The sequence below is a fragment of the Anoplopoma fimbria genome, chromosome 15, assembly GCF_027596085.1.
Source record: "Anoplopoma fimbria isolate UVic2021 breed Golden Eagle Sablefish chromosome 15, Afim_UVic_2022, whole genome shotgun sequence".
Lineage (NCBI taxonomy): Eukaryota > Metazoa > Chordata > Actinopteri > Perciformes > Anoplopomatidae > Anoplopoma > Anoplopoma fimbria.
The window spans coordinates 17798963-17820300 of NC_072463.1; the positions used below are offsets into that span (position 1 = coordinate 17798963).

Sequence of the window (21338 nt, forward strand, 5' to 3'; positions counted from 1 at the left end):
CAAACTGCCGTTCATAGCCCCTTGAGCTTTAGCTCAATCACTGGATCTGTTTCTTCCACCAGAGCTCATTTGCCCCCAGGAAATATAAGTGCACAGCTAAAACTGCCACTGGTATTGCATTATTTTAGTTTATCCTAAATCAAATCTCTTAATCTGTTGTTTGGATATGGCAGCATTAATGTGGAAGAAACCCTTCCTATTTTTAGTAAATATTTCCGGACACAGCAGACTGTCTCCCACTGATCCAGCATTTTTTGGCTGCCTTGATGAAAGTCTCTTTGGATGACAGTTGAATATTTGGTTTTAATTTACTGTCAGACATTCCTTATCGCTTCCAAAGCGAGACTCAAAAGTAAGCATGCTAAATGGCGCTTATACACGAGCCCTAACACAAGACTACAGACTGATAAGCTGCGAAACACCCCCTTAAATCAACGGTAGATGCTCCAAACAACTTTGGTGAAAATATTTCATCCTCGCTACTTAGCATTTATGAGTTGTGAGAAGTAACTTAAGAGAGAAACAAATTTGGATGTCATAGAAAGTTCACATGCCACATTTTAACTGATGATAATTTACCGATCTATGGGGAGACAGTGAACAGATATTTTAGATATTTGTGTGTGTGTGTGTGTGTGTGTGTGTGTGTGTGTGTGTGTGTGTGTGTGTGTGTGTGTGTGTGTGTGTGTGTGTGTGTGTGTGTGTGTGTGTGTGTGTGTGTGTGTGTGTGTGTGTGTGTGGAAAATGGAATGATCCTGTCCTGTCAGGTCAGTGTATGTTTGTGTAATGAGAGAGTACTGTCTCACGGGTGGTCATAGACTATAGAGTAGATTGTGTTTTAAGTGCTACACAAAGATGCTTCGCATAAATCTGGCAATTGGTACACTGTTCTCTCCCCTCTTTTAATAAAGTCCGGCTGACAGCCAACATTTGTCATACTGGAGACTAAAGATTTAAGCACATTTTCAGAAGTCAGTTGGTGTTACAGCTGACCATAACTTTCCCTTTTAACACAAGGTGGAATGTTTTCATCTTTAGTACTTGATGAAATTAAGTGGAGCTGATTGCATGGGTGATATCACACTGAAAGGTTGATGGAAAACTGGAGGCTAATAAGCTAGCATCAGCCAAGGCATCTTCGTTCACTGTCAGGATTTCAAAGAGTATATCTAACGCAGGGAGTTTTCCATTGTTTCATCTGGGACAACAAGTCTGTTATCGGAAATGTCTGAAACACATTTTGTACTTGTGTACAAGAAAACTACTGCAGTGCCAAATTAGTTGTACAGTGATCAAAGAAACCCACAGAGGATTAAAGCAGACTTAAAAACACAGGCACACACTTGCAATCACACAGTCATAAGTAATGTAGTACATTTGTCACTGGTCATGACTGTTATGACAAGACATCCGATTGTTGCAGCCATCAGCGTACAGATTTACCTTGGCTAGTGTTCTTTGCATTAATCATGGCCAAACACACTCAAAACATCCCTCTTCTGAAATTTGAACAGTCGTTTAGTTGCAAATAAAATTCTTTCCATCAGGTTGTTGACATCAGTTTAAGGCAACCATGGAGAGCTGTTAAACTCTTGATCCCATCAGATAAACAGATATAATATATTTTCCTTCAGTGTATACTAGAATTGCTAAAAGTTGTTGAAAGCTATAGCCAGACTGATATAGTTTGTAGAAAATGCAAATGCTTTCCTATTTGGCATTTACTGTGAACAACTTAACTAGTAAATTATTTTTTGAGTAGCTCATTTCATTACAACAACATGCAGTATGAACACCTGAGGTTCACAAATATTTGACAGTATCAGTGATAAGAATATAATTATATAATTTAAAGATATAAGCCAAGGTTAAGTGACATTTATTCTTTCCCAATTAGACCCAGATTGGAGGGAAGAAAACTGCTCTCCTGCTTCCCAAGCTGACCCCTGACACTGAATACTCCATCAGCGTGGTTGCGGTCTACGCCAAAGCAGTCAGCAAGGAGCTGAACGGCCTTGGAAAGACCAGTGAGTTGTCATCCTCTTTGGGTGCTCCCAAATGACAAGTGATAACAATGGCACCTCATGAGAAATGTACACAGTTGTCAAAGTGCACTCATGGACATTCTCTTGGAGCATTAAAGCTTACAGACATTGTTTGGGTTTGACAGTTCAACTGTATAATACTTTTTGATCTTACCCCAGAGCCTTTGGGCGGTGTTAGGAACCTGCAGGTCACTGACCCAACTACCAGCACCCTGAATGTCCTGTGGGGGGCTGCTGAGGGCAATGTGCGTCAGTATAGGATCTTCTATGTCCCTGCAGCTGGAGGAGAGGAAGAGATGGTAAGTTAGGAAATAGTTCTAAAGCATTAGACCACGTTGAGTGAAATGGGCTTCTCTTTACAATTGCATAAAAGCCCTACCTGTATTGGCCAAAGCACATCCTGATGTATGTCTTGTTATACTTCTGTCCAGGTCCAGGTATCAGGGAGCACCTTCAACACTGTGCTGAAGAACCTGCAGTCTGATACTGTCTACACAGCAACTGTGGTTCCGGTCTACTCAGCTGGAGAGGGACAACGCATTTCTGAGAATGGCAAAACCCGTAAGCACTGCATGCATACAATAATTTGTGAGGGTCCCAAGTTACAATGGTGATCCATGCAGGGACGTTTAGAAGCAGTAGCTACATCCTTGGAAGAAAGCTTTCAGGGTTGATAATAGTCCAGGATAGCTGAAAAGACCTAAATTAAATCCTGCATGACGGCAGTGGGATTTCAGGAATCCATTCATGTCAATCCAGAATGAACCTACTGGCCTCACTTGTTGGTCGTTGTTACTGTATGTAAACCTTCAATGAGGCAGCCATTTTTAACTTATTCCCTTCATATACTCCAAATTCTTTCACAAACTGTAAGCCAAGCCAAACTGACCGAATGCCAGGTGTGAATTAATGCACACTTAATTCACACCTAACATGTACAATTTAACATAACATGACGGTTTTAAGCTCAGTCAGCTTAGTATGAACTTCATTGAAGTGCATATTTTTTCCAGTTTCTGCCACAGTTTCAAACCACCAATCTCTGCTGGGAGAGTGAGTCAGCATTTTGCGGGCTGATTGCGTAGGAAGGAATTCCTCCGGGTTGGAAGCATCATAATGATGTCTCCTCTCTCTTTACCGTAATATTGTCCATTTATAGGTTGGAGTGAAGGGTAGTGGTCAGGATAATGGTGGGGCTTGGGATTGGGGGAGGGGGTATATTGAGGAATTGGCTCTCCTTTGGGAAAAAGAAACAGAAAGGGAGGGTTAGAAAATGAATGGAGAGCATTATATGTTTTATGGCTCTCAACTCACTTGGCTAAGGTCATGCTCTGTGCCCGCTACTGTTACCCCCATTTTCCCTTCTGGAGCAATGGTCCTTCATGTTCTGTGGTTTTTTCCTAGACATGTTAACCAAACTCTTATACAGTACGTACAGTGTGTCAGAGCATGCTGCTACGAAAGTTTTTACAGCTTACCTTGTAACTTTGTTGCCTCTGTAGAAATCTCAATTTATTCTCCAATTTAAGGAAGGATCAGCTCTCACTATTTGAGCTAACTTTGCAAGCATGTGACTGTTAATTGTACCTTAAAACTCAAATCAGCTTTCTAGGTAACAGGCTTTGTTTTGTGTAACTTTAGAGTACGGAAGCTCCCTCGCTGTGTTTTGCCCACTGTGTTTTTCCCCGTGCATTTATGGGGTTATAATGGGGAGCGGCACAAAGCCTCTAAACATCTGCTTTGGTTTTTTAGAGGCAAGCTTCACACAGGGCTGCACATAAGCCTTTTATATCCTATTCATTGACCTCCAGGGCACTGACAGGAAGTGTCCCATTGATAGCAGTATTGTTAAATAATGTCTTAAACTTGGCTCCGTTGGTTGCTGTATTGTTCCCATTTCATTGAAAGGGTCTCATGTAGTCTTTGGACCGTTCTGGATGTCCATAAAACTAGTTTAGACCATGTTGTGTTAAATGAGACTGAATGACATTACCACTAGTAAAGAGACAACACACAAAGGTATCATTTAAAACTTGTAAATAACCCCCTGTGGAACTACATAAGGTCAAACTTCACGATGTTCAAACATAAATGCAAAAAGGAACATGCTTCAAGCATTTGTGTAGCTATATTATAGCTGGTGTTCTTGTGTAATTGATGGTTTTAGCCTCTAATTCTGACCTCTGTCCATTCCCCACTTATGAGTACCTGACCTAAACATTCTCTGGTTTTCTCTCCTCTCTCTTGTCTCACCCTCTCTCTCAATCTATCTTCCTAATCTTTACAAACCACCTGGATTGCTGGCCTTTAATCTCATCCTGTCATCACCCTTTCCTCTTTGTCTAACCTTCCTCTCATCAATCTTCTTTCCAATGCGTGCCCTGTTTTGGCTTAACCTCACCCTGACCCTCACCCTAACCTTTCACTTCTGTATCTCTGTCCCTACCTCGAACCACTGTCTTACCACCCAACGTTCCTGGCTCGGCAGTGGTGCGTAGCCCCGTCAGGAACATCCGGGTTTTCAACCCTTCCACCAACACTCTGAACGTTCGCTGGGAGGCTGCCACAGGCCCAGTCCAGCAGTACCGGGTGGTCTTCGCTCCTCTGACTGGCGCCAGGCCCTCTGAGTCGGTGAGTTTCCACCCACAGTATAATAAAGGATGTATGCATAAAAAGAAAGATTTACATTGGTCCAAAATGGCACCCATAACTACAACTTCTTATTTTATTGTCTTATCAAAGTGTATCAGTTACCATCTTATTGCACACAAACTGAGGGTTTATTAAGAAATTGGAGATTTAGAACACACCCGGTTGGTGCTGTGGCCACATGTCGCCCAAGCAGCAACCACTTAAAATGTTTGACCAGCATTTACAGTTTACCGTATGTGATCATGAATGAAACAGCCTTATCCATTAGTTTGGTCAACCAAATGGTCCATGTTAGTGTGTTTGTTTGCACACACGTGGGCATTTTAACCAGGACTGCGTTCATTAAATTTCAACTCCCCTTCTTGACACAATGTGTGTCATCTGGAACCAGTGTGATAACATCTTCAGGGTTTCTGGGTTGCTTAAATAATCCACAAGTGCTACTTTGACATGGTATCATTAGCTCTCTCCAGCATCTGCCAGTATTATTTCACCATTAAGAACAGTTTCTTCACTGGGACTTTAATAACATGGTCTTTGAAGAGTCAGACACATTCCAGTTTATTGATAGAGAAGTACACATTTAGGGCAAGCTAAGGCGTTTTTTCGCAGCTGGAGCCAATGATGTGCAATGTGGCCTTTTTCAGCCGGCATCATCTAATTTAACGCTAACTGGAGATTTAAAGCATGAATTACCAGCATCACCGACGTTGCCTGTGATGTTTTAATACTGAGAATCTCAAACCCCTCAGTAAATTGTTGACTAGGACAGATGGGAGCTGACTGCATGCGCCATGAAACGCTTGTGAGCAAATACACCAACCCATTTGCTGGTCACACCCTTCACCACACACTTATCCCCATTTTCATTGTAAGCACATAAACAAGCCTCCATCCCTTCCCTTCCCTCACACACACTCACAGAGGCTAACACAAGCCTTCGAGAAGCGAAATCTTCCCAGCTAACTGACAGCAGTTGGCCCTTATGTAATCAGCTGTTGTTACTGTCAACGGGGTTAAACAGCGGTACCAGCTGTTAAAAATCAAAGGATTATTTGTCTCTTCTTTTACTTAGAGCTGACAGCAAGGGGCTGTCTAGCAAAATGAAGATGCCAGAGGGAGTTTACAACACAAGCAACTGTCAGGAGAAGGGGAGAGGTGTTAGGCATCATGTCTGTGCACCCCTACGCAATGTCTCTGGTTTATTCATGTCTAATCTTTATCTGGTTTTACTGATCAGTTAATGACTTAAGTGTACACATGCTGCACTGAAACTCCTCAGTTGTGTCTGTTCCTCACATGTTCAATGTCTCTATGCAGGTTTTGGTACCAGGGACTTCCACCGAGGCCATCCTGCAGCAGCTGCTCCCAGACACTGATTACAATGTTGGAGTGGTTGCACTGTATAGCGACGGGGAAGGTCCCACTATCAGTGATGCTGGAAAGACATGTAAGAACTTTTGCCACTTTGTTAAAAGACAATCCTAGATCTAGTATAGGTATTTCAACTATTAGGCTGATGTATATATATATATATATATATATATATATATATATATATATATATATATATATATACTCTGGAGATATAAAACTGTTTGGAATGTACATACAAACCAACACTTTTGTCATGTGTCACTCAGTGCCCCGCAGTGGTCCAAGGAACATACGTGTATATGACCCCACCACCAGTACTCTCTCTGTGAGCTGGGAACATGCCGAAGGTCCTGTCACACAATACCGCATCACCTATGCCCAGACCACAGGAGACCCCATCGAGGAATTTGTAAGGATGTTTATATATCCACCTTATTTCACTTTTGCTTAAGGTTTAATAAATTCTCTTTTTAGAGTGGCAATTATCGTGTTTTTGCCCGCAGCCCTAAGTGATAAACCAACTCTCATTGCTCTTAGATATTAATGCAAATGTATCCCTCATATGCTTTTGATGTGTTCTTGTATTATTCCTTTTCTTTATGTGTTATGGCTAATGTCTTACAGACTGTAGTACCGGGAAACAGAAACAATGTGATCCTGAAGAACCTGGATCCAGATACCCCATATAATATCAAAGTGACAGCCATGTATGCTGATGGAGCAGGAGGACAGCTGGAAGGAGACGGACGCACTGGTATTTAAAAAATGAGTCCGTGTGTTTCAACTGATGCAGAGATCATTTGAGGACTTGAAACTGGGCACATTGACAGACATGTTAATCATGCGGGACTGCTCACTGACAGCAGAAAATCTGATTAGATTATTTAGGCTCCTTAATCAGTGTAGCAAAAATGGAATAGGTCAAATTCTTGACTATTCTTGAGGGCCAAATGCACCAAGAGCCTTTGCCAGACAATTATGACCTGGCTGGGCTCCAGTGAGGGAAATCTTATGCTTCTAGTGCTGGCTAGTATTTATCCTAATTTTGCTTTTCAAACAAAGAAGCCCTATATTACATGTCGTAATTCCACTCCGCTCCTTGAGGCGGATTAATATTTTGTTTCTTAATATTTCTCTGATGTGGTTTGATTTATCATCCACATAGATCACACCTTGAGATACAGTAATTACCCTGCTGACAACACTGAAGAAGAATTGCATTCCACTGCAATGAAAAGAAACCTGTGTTGACTGTGCTTCCCTGTCTTGTGTCCCACAGTGGGTATGCTCGGCCCAAGGAACCTTCTTGTTTCTGATGAGTGGTACACCCGCTTCAGGGTGTCCTGGGACCCTGCCCCCTCCAGGGTTACCGGATACAAGATCATCTACCAGCCTGAAGGTATGGACATCTTGTTTTTGAGGATAAAACGGTTGTAGTTAACGAGAAAACATGTGTTTTGATATTGAACCCCAAAGTAACATTTATAAAATCAGAAGGACTTTCGTTTTATTAAAACACTTATGGAGCCTTTTTTTCTGTCTACCTCCAGGCTCTGATGAGTCCTTGGAGGTGTTCGCTGGAGACGTGACCTCCCACCAACTACATAACCTGAATCCTGGAACCACCTATGACCTGAAGGTGCTAGCACAGTACGAAACAGGCCTCAGTGCGCCTCTCATTGGACAAGGCACCACATGTAAGCTAATAATAACATAAATATTCGTTGACAGGTTTATCTGCACAAAATTAAATCGATGATTCTAGTTTTGACTGCCAATCCATTATCCTGCAAAAAGGTTTTGTACTAAGAACAATGCTTCCCTTCAGTGTACCTGAATGTGACAGACCTGACCACCTACAATGTTGGCCATGACTCCTTCTGCATCCGATGGACGCCTCACAGAGCAGCCACCTCCTACAGACTGAAAGTCAATCCTATTGATCGTAAGTGCTTTACCCAGTGACGAACTGTAAAGGCCTTATTCATGTAAACTTTTAGATGAGTGCAACCTGAATCTTTCTAATCTGGATTCTCTTCTTTCTTTCCTTTCCTCTAGCCTCCAAGAGAGGAGCTCAGGAGATCACTGTCAGAGGCTCGGAGAGTAGTAACTGCTTTGATGGCTTGACCCCTGACTCGCTCTACGAAGCCACAGTGTACACCCAAACCCCCAACCTGGAGGGACCTGGAGTTAAAGTAAAGGAGAGGACATGTAAGATAACATCCTCTATGCTAGTTTATTGGTCACATATAAGAGGACAGTGTTCTCACACGCTTGATCGGTAAAATGAACTGGAACATCCAATTTATTTCCTGTTACACATATCTACCCTCACCAGCCACAGTATAGTGTGTCACTTTAAAGATTGTTCACGTGTTTCTGTTTTGTCTTGCAGTGGTCAAACCCACAGAGATGCCAACAGAGCCTCCCACCCCCCCTGCTCCAGTAACAGTGCCCCCTGCCCTAGATGGTGAGGAGAGCTCTGACATTTGCATCAGTGTGCTGCAATAATAATTCTTACGGCTTAGCCGAGATTAGGTTTAACATTAACATCATTGTACTTGCATCACAGTGTGCAAAGGTGCCAAGGCAGACCTGGTCTTCCTCATTGATGGTTCCTGGAGCATTGGAGATGAGAGCTTCAACAAGGTCATCCAGTTTGTCAAAAGCATGACTGGAGCCTTTGATGTCATCAACCCTCGTGGCATGCAGGTCAGCATAAACCTTGATTATGTCTTTAATGATTATTTATCTGAACACGTTTGTAAGATAAACTGACCACAGGTTATGTTTTGAAAGATATGTTTGCCATGCATGTGTCTATGTATGCATCGGTCATTGTCACTCTCTTATCATTTTTGTTCTCTTTGAACAGGTTTCATTTGTGCAGTATAGTGATGAAGCCAAGACTGAGTTCAAGCTGAACACCTACCAGGACAAGGGCATAGTAATATCAGCTTTGCAGACTGTGCGCTACAGAGGAGGCAACACCAAGACAGGTATGTCACTGAAAGAAACACAGAGGCATCTTAGTAAAGACATTGTTCTAAAGAAGTTGATTGAGTGAGTGTTGAGAGAAAAAAGAGATAACCTTAAGCTTCTATTTCCGTAGCATATTTACATGCCTGAGCAAAAAAAGGAGCTGGTGTCTTGTCAAAGTTTGTTCCCCCGGTGAATAGTGTTAACCTCCTGTAAAAATAATAGCGCCTCCCTTGTGGAGAACGGTATTCAAAACAACACCTTTACGGCAGCCACAGCATTAACAATGCAACGTAGATAACATTACAGCCTGTTTAAAGCCACCTTAGTGACATGTATATGCATCGTACAGTGTTAGTTACTTTGCTGATTCATATTAATAATACAAAATATATTCAATAAATAAATTATGATATGATTAAATCAAAATATGCATCCATAGGCATTCATTATATAGCTATTGTGTATGAAACATGAATGTGAGTAGTATGATAAAATGTTTTATTAAATCCAATTACTTGGTAAATAATATTTTTCACAGGATTAAAATCCTTACTGATTTTCCATTCATAACAAATTAATTAATTGGTCAGTATCAAAAAGTCGTAGATTTGTCTTAGAGAGCCCTGGGTTTCCCTGTTTAATGCTCTCTGACCTCCTTAATTCTGATCCTCCTCCTTCACCCAGGCATTTCTCTCAAGCACGTCTACGAGAAGGTGTTCACCTCGGACAGCGGCATGAGGAAGAACGTCCCGAAGGTTCTGGTGGTGGTCACAGATGGACGTTCCCAGGATGAAGTCAAGAAGAGTGCAGAGAAACTGCAGCATTCTGGTATGTGTAGCATTATTAATCATTCCCAAGCGTGTTTTGGTCCGTGTCGTATGTGTAATCCGTACTGTGTGTAGTAGAGCTGTTTTTCCATATTACCGTTTTCTCCCAAACTTCGTTTTCCTTCACCACAGTCACAGTTTTGTGGCTGATTTAATAAACGCTGGAATAACTCCCTGCAAGGATAAAACAGCCTGTGGTTATTGGAAGTTTAACAGTGGTCTTTGTTTTGTGTGTGTGTTTGTGTGTTTTACCCCCAAAGGCTACAGTGTGTTCGTGGTTGGAGTTGCCGATGTGGACATGTCGGAGTTGAGAATTATCGGCAGCAAGCCCAGTGAGAGACACGTGTTTGTGGTGGACGACTATGACGCTTTTGCCAAGATCCAGGACAACCTGATCACCTTCATCTGTGAAACAGCCACATCCAGTAAGGCAGCCATTAATATATCACAAAAACACTACTGTATTTGAGTTTCTCTGCATTCAAAGAGGAAAACCTTTCTTTTCACTTTTATGACTTTATTTATGTAACTTCTATTGTGGTCGATCAATGCTCCTGCGAAGGTAGCAGGAAGCTCACCCATTGCTCAACATTTCAGCGGATCTTCTGCCAGGAAATGTACAAACAGAGATGAATCACTTTCTTTAAGCCTTAATCTGTTTTTCAAATGCTCTACAATTTTCTGTCCTGTTTCAGCTTGCCCTCTGATCTACATCAATGGGTTCACAACACCTGGTAAGCATAGAGCATCACCATGCACCGTACACATTCACTAATCCCTCCGGAGCTTGTTGGCATTAGTAAAATGCTATTATTCCATCCTCTCGACATGTCTGCTGTTCTTACCCCTTCCAGGCTTCAGGATGCTGGAGGCTTTCAACATCACAGACCGGACATTCGCTGGCATGAACGGTGTGTCAATGGAGTCCGGCTCCTTCAACAGCTACATTGCCTACAGGCTGCACAAGGATTCCTTCCTCAGCCAGCCCACAAAGTAAGAGCTGAGACTAAATAATGTTTGTGTGTGTGTGTCAAACAGAGGGACTATAAGTCTAACTATGTCCATATTCCCAGCCTATTGGCCTTATCTCCTGTGCGCTATAATCCTGCCCAGCCCACAGTCATTATTCATAATGACGCCTCTGAAGTCAAAAGGGTTTCCCCAGTGCCCCTTGGCTATAAACCCACAGCCCTGTTTATTGTTGCAGCTTGTGGAATATGTGGTGCTAGCAGGAACACAAAAAATGTGGTTATACAATTAAAAAGGTTCCAGGGCCAGCCCTCCTCCCACCTGTGTCATACTAGGAGCAAACAAATCACCTCTGGGTCAAGAGCTTTGGGTCTTTAATGGGCCTCATTCAAGTGGTGTTACGCAATTTTAACAACTGCAGGAGTATCCAAACCTCTTAAGCATACTTTGTTAATATGTTTGTAATGATGAGTACTTTGTGTGCCTGGACGCAGCCATTGCCATAATGTGCACAAATGGAAACACTTCGAACTTCAGCAAAAGCAGAGGGGACATAAAATGTTTTCAACATGTGAGCAATTTCTACTTGGCCAGTGGGAGAACTGGTGATCATTTACAGGTTGTGCAGGCCGACGTGACAGACTGGATGCTTTATCATTGCAAGGAGACTTAATGGTCTTGGTATTCATTTCTAACGTTGTATTCTGACTGCTAGTGTGATGAGGGCACAGCTCTGACTCATGACTCTTGACTCATCACATTGTGTGTTTTTTCAATGCTTACAGGGAAATCCATCCGGAGGGTCTTCCCCCAGCCTACACCATCATTCTGCTCTTCCGCCTGCTGCCCGACACAACCTCTGAACCTTTTGATATTTGGCAGATTTCAGACAAAAACAACAACCCCGAGGTCGGGGTCACCGTCAACCGTAAGCCTCCCATCCTGTTGTAGCCCCCCAGCTGGAGGGGGAAGCTGCTGTACCTGACCCAAAATAGACACAGCTGTACACTCTTTACTTACATCTCTTAACCTCTCTTAACTTATTTACAGGCAGCCAAAGTTATGTTATCTTTGTCAGATATGTTTGGCAGCAAATAAGGTAGTTAAGACATATTGAACACTGCTATGAATAACATTCTGATTTTAGATTTTGCTCTGCTTTTTTATTCTCTAATAGCCTTCATTTTTAAATAAGTATCTTTTACAAACGAGCGCCTTCACTCGTGGTAAATGCATGCAAATAATTACAGACATGGGCCTAATCCCTCCTAGCTTTCCCTTAATCCATCTCCCCTCTCTACAACCATGTGTTCTCTATAGTCCTTTCTGTGCTTTGCGTGCCACTGCATCGTAACACACTGTCAGGGATTCATCAAAGGCCCTTTTTTTTTACAGCTTCCAGCAAAACAATCACGTTCTACAACAAGGACACCCGAGGAGAGATCCAGAGAGCCACGTTTAATGAGGAGCAAGTGAAGCGGGTTTTCCATGGGAGCTTCCACAAGGTAAACACAATTCATGCTTCTTAAAGAGAGGAGTGCTGTGCTCACAACATAGTGATAAAATTAAAGTTTGGCTTTCGTAGGACAGACTGAGAACCAATTGTGGTAACCTGTTGGTTGATTATCCTTTTCAGATCCTTTTACATAGAGAATATTGGTTTAGTTATTTTCTTTTCCTTTCACATATTGGTTTAAAATCCTTTCATATGCCAACGTGGGACTTAATGCTTCATTTAAGTGGGCTAAATTACCTTTTAATGTGAAGATCTGACCAACAGCCAATGCCATGTAGCTGTATCGTGTGAGCTGTCAAAAGTTACCCTGCTATCCATCTTAGAGTGTCGGCCTCCTGTCAGAGTGGTCTTTTTTATGATTTCAAATATAGCTTTGTTAAGACCATTGGCAGTTAATTTGGTGAATGGGTGGTGGAGGCTATAAATATATTTAAAGAGAGGCTGAAATTGTGATATCTCAGTGACCCAGCATAATGTGCAAACTGTTACAGTTAATCATGGAAGTCTAACCACATCAAGACTATAGACAGTCAAAATGAATGACTGTTTTCAATGTTCCATGATTTTATCGGACATCAAAGGTAGCCCACGTACAATTTTTTTTACACCACCTGGTAGTTGTTAGTTAATTCCAAACCAGTCTGCTCCAGACTGATGCACCAGTCAAGGGTCTGGATCAATTTTAATTGGGGGTTCCGCTTGAGTTGACTTTATGGTATTTATTTAAAGAAGTACTCCAGAAATTTTGTATACAGGAAATCGATGCAATATCCTGATTTTTTGTCCCTTGTATGGGTCAGTCTCCAATAAGTTTCTCATAATGCAACGCAATAGCATCTTTCGTTAGACTCCCATGTATCCCTACACCTTCTTTTACAGTATGAATTGTGAAGTCTTAAGTCGGGTCTGAAATACCCCTCATTATAACATCAGGGTTATGTTCTTAGACTGTGTTAAACTGTGACAGAACCACAGAACACATTATACAAGTGTTTTCAGTAGTATTACCCATGACAAGAACTGGAATGTATGTGTAACATTGGTGGAGTGCCCCTTTAAACCCTTTGCTGGAGCTTTTATAGAGGGACATAAGACTATATGGATGGCTTAAGGACACTTAATAATAGTTCTGGAAGCAAGGATTACAGGCAGTGTCAACAATGGATAAAAGGTTGAATCCAGATGTTTTCTAAGTGTCCCAATGATACATTTTCTTTTTTCTCTGAAACTAATCCGTGCCATCAGCGGCCCAGCTTTTCATGTAAGAAATTAAGATGAACTCCCTTTGCGGACCACTTATTATAAGATTCATTAACATCAACAACTCTTCAAACAATCCATCAAAACCTCTCATCCAACTTGAAATAACCACCACAATGGTGTTATTGTTGCGCAAACTCTGTTTCTTTTCAGTGGTTTAACCACTACATTAGGCCCACATGCCAAGCTTAAAACTGTCATAAACAACATTTCATGTAGTATACATTCCCTTGCAGCCACAGCAAGAGGTAAAAAGTCATCAAATGCCTTTAAGTCCAACTCCAAGCAGCAGCGAATATAAAACATCTTCTGTTATGTTCCACCACAGTAGGGTGTAGAGAGAACAATGAGGGAAAGTATATTTTCATACCAATCTTGAATGGCTTAAGTTGCTGGATTTCATTACCGGAGGAAAAATGACTGGTTCCAAAGTATTGTTCCCAAGGACAGCCTGGCCCTTATCTAGCACACAGGTCGTTCCTAATTCTAGGGTTATCAAAATGAATGACTGTTTTCAATGTTCCATGATTTTATCGGACATCAAAGGTAGCCCACTTCCTGATATTACAGAGTACAATTTTTTGAACTGAAGGTCTGATGGCCCGCGGATCACAGCGTTCTGTAACTGGCTTTTTAGTTTGACCATTTAGAATCTCACATCTAATTGTAGGGTAACTTCATGAATTATTAGGACCCTGGAAAATGTTGGGTAAGACTCATGTCTTGTTGGACAGCAGCCTGATCTGTGTGTGTGTGTGTGTTTGTGTTTCTGTGGCCGTGGAGGAGACAGTAGTCTGGCTAGTTTGCGGTGCTGTAGTTGTTGGTCCATGAGCTGGCGAGTCTGCAGCGGTCTACCTAGCTGCTTATTTACTGGTCTGCTGAGTAGGTGCCGATGCCAACAGCTGTGGTGGTGTGTGTTTACATGATGTCAGTGGTTTACCAACACTTTGTCCATGGCTCTTACAGAGTGACCTCTGTTATAAAGAGTGTGTGTGTGTGTGTGTGTGTGTGTGTGTGTGTGTGTGTGTGTGTGTGTGTGTGTGTGTGTGTGTGTGTGTGTGTGTGTGTGTGTGTGTGTGTGTGTGTGTGTGTGTGTGCATGTGTGGGCTGAAACCAGAGTGACCAATGATGAGGGTTGTCACAAATGGCAACTGGGCTTATTGTCCATGTGTGAAAATACACAAAACAAAACCTACACGTTGACCTTTGAGTTTCAGGTGAATGAAGTACAGCTTAAACTAAGGATTGTTTTCATTATTGATTCATCAGTAACATTATATCCTCTTTCAATTGATTAATTCTTTATTCTATAAACTGTCAGGAAATGGTTAAAAAAATGCCTATCAAATGTTCCCAAATCCCAAGGGGACATTTTCAAATGCGTTGTTTTGTCTCACCATCAGTCCAAAATTCAAAGATATTCGGTACATTATCATATTATACTAAGAAACAGGGAAAAATACACATTTGAAAGGATGGAACCAGTGAAAAAGTGCCATTTTTGCTTAAAAAATAAATCCCCTCTACAATGTTTGCAGTAATTTACTGTCGTCTACCAAAAGAGGGCTTGACAGATTTAGCTTTTCTCATCGGGCTTGTTAATAAAAAGTAACCCAGGCTGGAGAGGTCGTGGTCTATTGCTGGTAGAACATGTGGGAAAGCTCTCAGAGATGACTATAGCAGATGCTAGCCACTCACTAGCCCACTGGGGAATCCCCTCCCACACTCAAAGGGTGGGAGCCCGTAGAGGGAACGTGCCTCTTAACTGAAGTGAAGAGGACATTTTCCATAAGCAATCATGACCAGTCGGGTATTAAGATTTACATGCTAGCAGTTTGAGCGTATATGTTGCTTTGTCACTGAACAGTGTGCTGTAGTTTATGTCCGTGCTAAAAAACCACACAAACCTTATTGTTCTCTGAGAATTCTTGAACTGAACACTTTCCTTTCAGGCACTTTGTTGGGAAGGTTGTGCCAATTTACGCATACACTCATTAAGACAGAGAATGGCCCACTGACTGCAGTCATTGTACTCTTCATTTGTGACGAATTTCTTTTGGACACGAAGACATCTTCTTTCTGTGAGCTGGAGAAGTAGACTTCCTGACCCTGAGAGCCACTCTAGAAATACAGGAAATTACCAAAGAAATCCACAGTGACTTGTCTGTTCACAGGTGCCAGATCAGTCATGACAGCCTCACATCTTGGACGATAGAATGAAAGTGACCGGCCTGACTGGGGATTTCATGTTCGGCAACAGGACTGTTTGCATTGAAAAACACAATCTAATGGAGATTTTATAGTGATTATTTATTTCCCTTTACTCTCAATGAAATCTATCTTAATCTTGGACTTGCACCTAATTCATTTCATGCATGCACTAATAGCATTCATGAAATTAAGTTTTGGGATTATGAAAACGAAGGAACAGTCAGGACAGAGCCAAGAACAATAAAATCGAATCTGATAGTGATTACTGAAATATGTCAAGTGTATTAAAGCGGGGGACCTGAAATCTTACCAAATGGAATCTGACTGAGTGTTGGCGTAGCAAAGCACAGTGAAACTTTCTGTGTTAACAATTGATGGATGAAAATTGTTCATCTGTAAACACTTCACTCCAGTAGGACCTAAGGACATAATTTAGCAACAAATACTATCAACTGAGGGAACAATGGTCAACAGAAAGCTAGTTTTTCTGAGGCCTTATTTTCCAGTAACTACCATGTTTTTATCCTGTTTACTTAATGGTCAGTGAGGTAACGTATACATGGTCATTATTTGCCATCCCAGTATATCATCCAAAGCTGTTTTGGTCAGCCCTTAGGAGCGTCGTGGTATACAGCAACATATCCAGGACCCTGGGATAAACGACACCGCTCTCTCTTTGTGGTCCAACCAGATAGTTTGTTCTGCTGCCAAGGAAGTCAACTGTAATTTTGTGATTGGTTGCCAAGAACTATGGCCTAGTATGTGGTTGGTATGGTTTTGTAGAAAGAAATAGTAGCTTGCTTTTCCTGACATAAAGAAAGCTTGTCTGACTGTTGAGCAGGGGAAAATTTGCAACAGTGAGGAAAAAGTATGGAAAGTGTAGGACGTTTGATGGCACACCGCAAATGATATTGCTTCAAGATGTGGAGCCGGGTTCTCTGGACAGGAAACTTCAAAACCTGGCACTTTGTCATTCTGTGTTGTTATACAATCAGTAACTGCAGCTTTAAAGCCAAATGTTGTATATTTCCGTTTTTTTATGGTCCATTCATCTGTGGAGGCATCAAACAACAGCTTCATGCCAAATCAGTAACCGCTCTGGGGTAATATCAGAATCTATCATTAACATGGTTCTGCAAAGACTAAACAATTCACTCAATGTGGCGATTATGTGGAATACGGTATCAGTATCTTTATGAGCTCCAGACAACATGGGTTAAAAAAGTTCAGTGAAGTTGTTCCTGGCTTTATGGTTGCACTTTCTTAAAGAATTTCCTTTCTCTTTAAAATGGCAATCATGGCCTTTCCAAATACAAATGAAGGCCAAACCCAGCTTTTCAAAAGCCCTAGTGTTCTTAGTACTATTTGCCAAGTAATTGTGTTGCAACAAAGCTGGCAGCTGTGAAGTATCGAGAAGACAATACGGTATTGTTAATTGTGCCCTCTCCCCATCCTCTCCCTCTCTGCAGCTCCACATCACCGTCTCTGCAGAGAAAGTCAAGCTCAACTTGGACTGCCAGGAGGTGGCAGAGAAGCCCATCAAGGAGGCCAACAATATCACACTGGACGGCTATGAAGTGCTTGGCAAGTTGGCCAAGTCTGGAGGCGGAAAGAGGCAGTCTGCAACAGTAAGCAAAAAAGAAACATCTCACAACTTCCCAATGGATGAATATCCAAATCCTCTTGTGCGTAGATGCACAATTACATTTTAACTGCTCCCAGTGACTGCTGGAATTATTGAAGCCTGCATCTTTTTATTTCTCTTAGGGACTCATAGTTGTCCTGCTTTCAACAGTATGTATTTTCATCAAGTATGGGAGCCATTTGTAACACCTCTCGATGTTTTCCCCCTTCTTTTTTTTTGTGTAGTTCCAGCTCCAGATGTTCGATATTGTCTGCAGCTTGAGCTGGATCAGCCGAGACAAATGCTGCGACCTGCCCTCCACAGTAAGAACGAGTGTCATTTTAGAATCATTTAACTGCAAAGTCAAGTCAAAAGGCCATCTATAGGTGCACTTGAGGGATATCTTGCTTTTGATGTAACCATAAGACTAATTGCATTTGTAAAGAATCGGACCATAATCATTAACCTTGTTTGTTCTTAGAATCAATAGCAGATTAACCATTCTATTTACTTCATATACTCTTTGCATGGAAATCTTCTCAGAGGTTTATATAAGCTGGTTTGTAGTCATGAGGCTAAAAGCAAGGCTGATAACTACATTGCAGTTTAAAAAAGTGAGTGCATCAGCTGAACTGAATAGAACGTTGTATCCTGTGTAATTGTGCTAATCGGACTGTTACCAGTATGATCTCCCAATTACAAAACAAGTGCTCCTTTGGATCCTGCTGCAGACAGTAAATCTCATTTGTTTTGATTCAGTATGGTAAATACCGGACGCAGGCACATTTATCCCATTATGAGCAATACATCTTTCATTTCCATCAGATAGGAATATATCATGTGAATGACTGCAGTGTTATATAACTCATTAGTGTGTTACTCATTTCCAAAAATGTGGCCAATGCTTGCAGCTGTCAGTGAGCATCTGGTCTTAAAGTCCCACGCTGGCTTTGCATGGGCCACTGTTCCACCATGACCTTTGCTGGGTTCCTAAACCGTCTGTTCTTCTTAAACTGCAAGCAAAGTCAAAACTGCAGTTTGCCAGGATACAGTCACAAAATGACAGTTTCTCTTTTACCCCTTGTATTCTGATTCTCCTCTGACGTGTTTTTGTGCATTTATGTCTCTTTTCTTATCTCTTCATCTTCTGTCTTTCTTTTCAGAGAGACGAGGCCAAGTGCCCATCCCTTCCCCACTCTTGCACATGCACACAGGACAGCATTGGCCCTCAGGGGCCTCCTGGACCTTCGGTAAAGACTCTCCCACGGTCATCCCTCCTTGTCTTCACCTCTGTCTGTTTTGATGCGATGATGATGATGATAAAGCCATACTTCTCTCTGCTAGTAACGACTGTAGAGCTATAATGAGCTATTTGACATTTGCCGGCTATACTGAGATTGAGGATGTCCTTCGCATCATTAGCAGTATTTTGTTTTCCTTTGGAAAGAGCAGAGGAGGATGAGATTGGTGGCACGCAATGAAATGTGGGCTCAGGAGGAAGTGTCAAAAGATAAATGCCTGTTGGAAAAACAACAGTGAAAAAGTCCTGAGGAGACGTCTGGAATATGTGTGCTTGGTAACCTCACTAAGCCCCTGTGAGGATTCGGTTGGGCTTGGGTTTTTGGGGATTTTGGAATCTGCTCCTGTTGCTACACTCACTGTGCTTGTGGCTCCTTGCTTTTCTAGGGAGGCCCAGGTTCTAAGGGACCACGAGGAGATAGAGGAGAGCACGGCAATGCTGTGAGTAACCGCTTACACCACTTTAAGCAAATCATAAATTGTTATATTTTTCTTTAACAGGCTTTGAATTTGTACCTCTATTCAGAGCAATTATCAATAATACTAAATCCACACACATCTCACTGCCATTGAATTACTGCTCTGCTACAGCCTCACATTAGCTTGCACCAATAGAAATAGCGAGTTGCACACATCTGAATTTAGTTATCGACTGTATATTTTCCCCCCATTTTATTTAAAGAGGGCCCCTTGTCAAGTACCTTTAAGGCCAATTTCAACTGTTGATGTTCATTTTCCATATTTGTTCAATAAAAGGTCTGATTAGACATGCTTTTTTGAAAGAGTGGGGCTTTAAAACATCTTTGCTTTTTTTCTTGGTAATGCTGTAGGGTCCAATGGGTCCACGCGGAGACCTAGGACTCCCAGGCTCAATGGGACCACCGGGACCACAGGGCCCTAACGGACTGTCTCTACCCGGAGAACCCGTAAGTTAACCTACAAAACAAAGGTCTAGCCACTCAATAATTAGTCAAGGATTCATGGTAGATGGAGTTGAATGTATATGACACACATAATCCCTCATGATTAGTGCTGAAATGAAAGTGTAATTTTGTTGCCAATCCACCAGTGAGTGGGATTTATAGCTAAAGTCTATCCAGCTAGACTGCTACTTCATTTTTCTAAACTGCAGATGTTCTTTTCAAAACATGAAGTCAATCACAATCACAGACTTAAAAAGGATAAAACAAAGACTAAAGCTTCTCGCAAAACTTTCTTCTCCTTTTCCTCCTTCTCCTCCTCCTCCACCTCCAGGGTCGCCAGGGACCGAAGGGAGATGCTGGAGACCCGGGCCTGTCTGGCCTGCAAGTAAGTACTCCCCCTCTCTCATTTAGTGGTTTATGAACAGGAAACAGGAGACTATCCGTAGAGAGCGGCGTTGCTACTGGAGCCTGGATTCGGTCCACATGCTGAGATTGAAACCACACTCAGAGTAGGAGGTTTACCATGCCATCCTCAGGGAGACCCACACTCTGGAATCAGCCCGTTGATTGACAAACAGTAGAGGGTCGCTGATGCAGTTAAATTATTATGGAGCGCAGACTCATGTTACCGAAGGGGAAATAGGGAATGGAACATGTTCTTCCACAGCCCTGTAATTGAAGATGTTCGTGACTTGGTAAAGACTTAGTGTGTCTGAAGCATGAGCGTCTTGGACTTATAAAAGATGTCATTCTGTGGACTTCTTGGATGTAAATGATTTTCATATAAAACCAGACTTACCATGACCATAACATTCAGAGTTCAAAGTTCTTTGAGGTTATTGACATCACTGCTCTTTTGAGTCAGTTTGTGAATTTAGTCCCATTTTACCATTTCAGGGGAACTTTTTGATGGAAAGGCATTTTTGAGTGGGCTGGCATTACATAGCCATTTCTTGGCGGAGCAATGTTCATTCATCCAGCTGAGGTCATTCAGCCAACTCCCATAATTCAACTGGAGTGAACATCGCCACTGGTTATTCTGGACTATGAATAAGCAAATTCAGACATGGGAGAAAGTGCTATTCTATTATCTTCCGCGCTTACTGGCAGAATTGTCTATACACAATAAAGCTTATTATAACAGCACTCTCTATTCAGATTTCTAGTAGACATAATGTGTCAACAAACAAAAGGGACATTGTTTTAGTTTTTAGTTACAAAGATATTATTTTTGGCTGATGAGCTGGGAAACCACAGTTTTTTTCCCTGTGTATTCTAGTTCAACAGAGACATCAGGGAGCTTTATAAATGTATTGTTCATGATCATTAGCGTTTAATTGGGTGTGTCTGCTTTTTTTCCCAGGGTTCTCCTGGGCAACGTGGTCCTCTGGGCCCCGTCGGACCAAGCGGAGCACGGGTAAGATCTTCCTCCAGTCCTGCTTAGTGTTCACAATTTATTCAAAAGCCAACAAATGGATCCAACACTTACTGCAGTTAAAGGACATGTTTTGCATGTGATCACCCACTTAGCAAGGCGTGCGCAGAAGTACTGCATGTTCTCACTCGCGCCAATATAATTGAGCCACTAACTTCTAAATATAATTCAAAAAGACGGACTCAAGGCTCCAACCAATATTAAGTTATGACACTGAT

The 21338-nt window shown here is 41.9% G+C and overlaps 1 protein-coding gene across 2 annotated transcripts in view; it reads left to right on the forward strand.

Moving 5' to 3' along the window:
- LOC129103077 (collagen alpha-1(XII) chain-like) overlaps positions 1–21338 on the forward strand; it is a 54038-nt gene that overhangs the window by 26509 nt on the left and 6191 nt on the right. For both annotated transcript variants that reach the window (XM_054613338.1, XM_054613339.1), the window contains 27 exons: positions 1898–2027; positions 2205–2344; positions 2477–2606; positions 4534–4676; positions 6018–6147; positions 6341–6483; positions 6699–6828; positions 7354–7473; positions 7625–7771; positions 7903–8019; positions 8133–8285; positions 8470–8544; positions 8647–8786; positions 8950–9073; positions 9741–9884; positions 10144–10308; positions 10579–10617; positions 10738–10876; positions 11638–11780; positions 12248–12357; positions 17309–17467; positions 17709–17786; positions 18627–18713; positions 19150–19203; positions 19593–19688; positions 20017–20070; positions 21049–21102. In XM_054613338.1, coding sequence (XP_054469313.1) covers positions 1898–2027; positions 2205–2344; positions 2477–2606; positions 4534–4676; positions 6018–6147; positions 6341–6483; positions 6699–6828; positions 7354–7473; positions 7625–7771; positions 7903–8019; positions 8133–8285; positions 8470–8544; positions 8647–8786; positions 8950–9073; positions 9741–9884; positions 10144–10308; positions 10579–10617; positions 10738–10876; positions 11638–11780; positions 12248–12357; positions 17309–17467; positions 17709–17786; positions 18627–18713; positions 19150–19203; positions 19593–19688; positions 20017–20070; positions 21049–21102 — 3144 coding nt within the window. The remainder of the gene's footprint in view (positions 1–1897; positions 2028–2204; positions 2345–2476; positions 2607–4533; positions 4677–6017; positions 6148–6340; positions 6484–6698; positions 6829–7353; positions 7474–7624; positions 7772–7902; positions 8020–8132; positions 8286–8469; positions 8545–8646; positions 8787–8949; positions 9074–9740; positions 9885–10143; positions 10309–10578; positions 10618–10737; positions 10877–11637; positions 11781–12247; positions 12358–17308; positions 17468–17708; positions 17787–18626; positions 18714–19149; positions 19204–19592; positions 19689–20016; positions 20071–21048; positions 21103–21338) is intronic.